Source organism: Octopus bimaculoides, chromosome 23 (genome assembly GCF_001194135.2).
Source record: "Octopus bimaculoides isolate UCB-OBI-ISO-001 chromosome 23, ASM119413v2, whole genome shotgun sequence".
NCBI classification, from domain to species: domain Eukaryota; kingdom Metazoa; phylum Mollusca; class Cephalopoda; order Octopoda; family Octopodidae; genus Octopus; species Octopus bimaculoides.
The window spans coordinates 17,304,259-17,305,171 of record NC_069003.1 but is presented as its reverse complement, the minus strand read 5'-3'; the positions used below and the strand labels follow the sequence as shown (position 1 = coordinate 17,305,171).

At 38.3% G+C, this 913-nt stretch overlaps 1 protein-coding gene across 3 annotated transcripts in view; it reads right to left on the bottom strand.

The window, feature by feature from the left end:
* The window catches only part of LOC106875849 (galactoside alpha-(1,2)-fucosyltransferase 2), a 13,405-nt gene extending 12,934 nt beyond the window's left edge, over positions 1-471 (bottom strand). For 2 of the 3 annotated variants that reach the window (XM_052976112.1, XM_014924141.2), the window contains exon 1: positions 62-471. Coding sequence is in view for 1 of the 3 variants with exons in the window: in XM_014924140.2 (XP_014779626.1) it covers positions 62-173 (112 nt within the window). In the remaining 2 variants the exon portion in view is untranslated. The remainder of the gene's footprint in view (positions 1-61) is intronic. The other variant, XM_014924140.2, reaches the window with a different exon arrangement.
* Between the last annotated feature and the right edge of the window lie 442 nt (positions 472-913).

Here is a 913-nt window from a genome sequence, read left to right as displayed (position 1 = left end):
CATGCGCGGGTATATATGTGTGCGTATAATTATATCTGTATACAAGCAGAAGAGATCTTACCGAAGCGATGCATTTTGCCAGTTCGTATTAAAAACCTTTTTCCAGAGGAGATTTCTCTTACAAACCAAATTGATCTTCGGGTCATGATTACCCTCAACAATCTACAAATCATTTCTCAACATTTTGAAAATAAAATTCCACAAAACGGAAGCTGCGTACTGCCATCCCACAAGTTAAAAGCTCTCTCAACCAATTCCTCTCTCTTTATTATCTGTAAACATTTTACGTGTCTATATCTCTCACTCTCTCTCTCTCTCTCTATATATATATATAAGCGCACGCGCAACTTATTTCACACATTCATGTCCTCTCCCTTCTCCCTCTGTTTCAGTCTTTCTGTCTGTTTATTGTTCTTCTGTCCATTTCAATATTTCTCTCCTCTTCTGTATTACTCGTTTTCTTTTCCTTTCTATCTAGGATAACTATTCTCCTTCCTCTACGCAGACTACTACATCTTCGTCACCACCACCCTCCCACCATCATCTGCTTATCTCTGTCTTTCTCTATTCCTCTGCTTACTGCTGTTCTCTATCAACGCCAGGAAGTCAATGTCTACCACCTCTACAATCACCATCATTATCGACTTAACATTTCGCTCTCAGTATGCTAGGGGGTATCAAAAAGAAACCAGAATTTTGCATTAGTTTATTCATTTAGTTTTATATGTTTACAGGGTAGAGACGGACTATATGTAATCTGAACCTTTCCCCACTTATTAATTTTTTTTTTAGGCTATGGAGATTCCGATTCTGAAAAAAAATTGTTTGAAAAATTTCAATTCTCCCCCCCCCCACCAAGCAGTGTTAGGGTTAGGGTTTGAGTTAGGGTTAGGTCTACCCTGTGGATCTATAT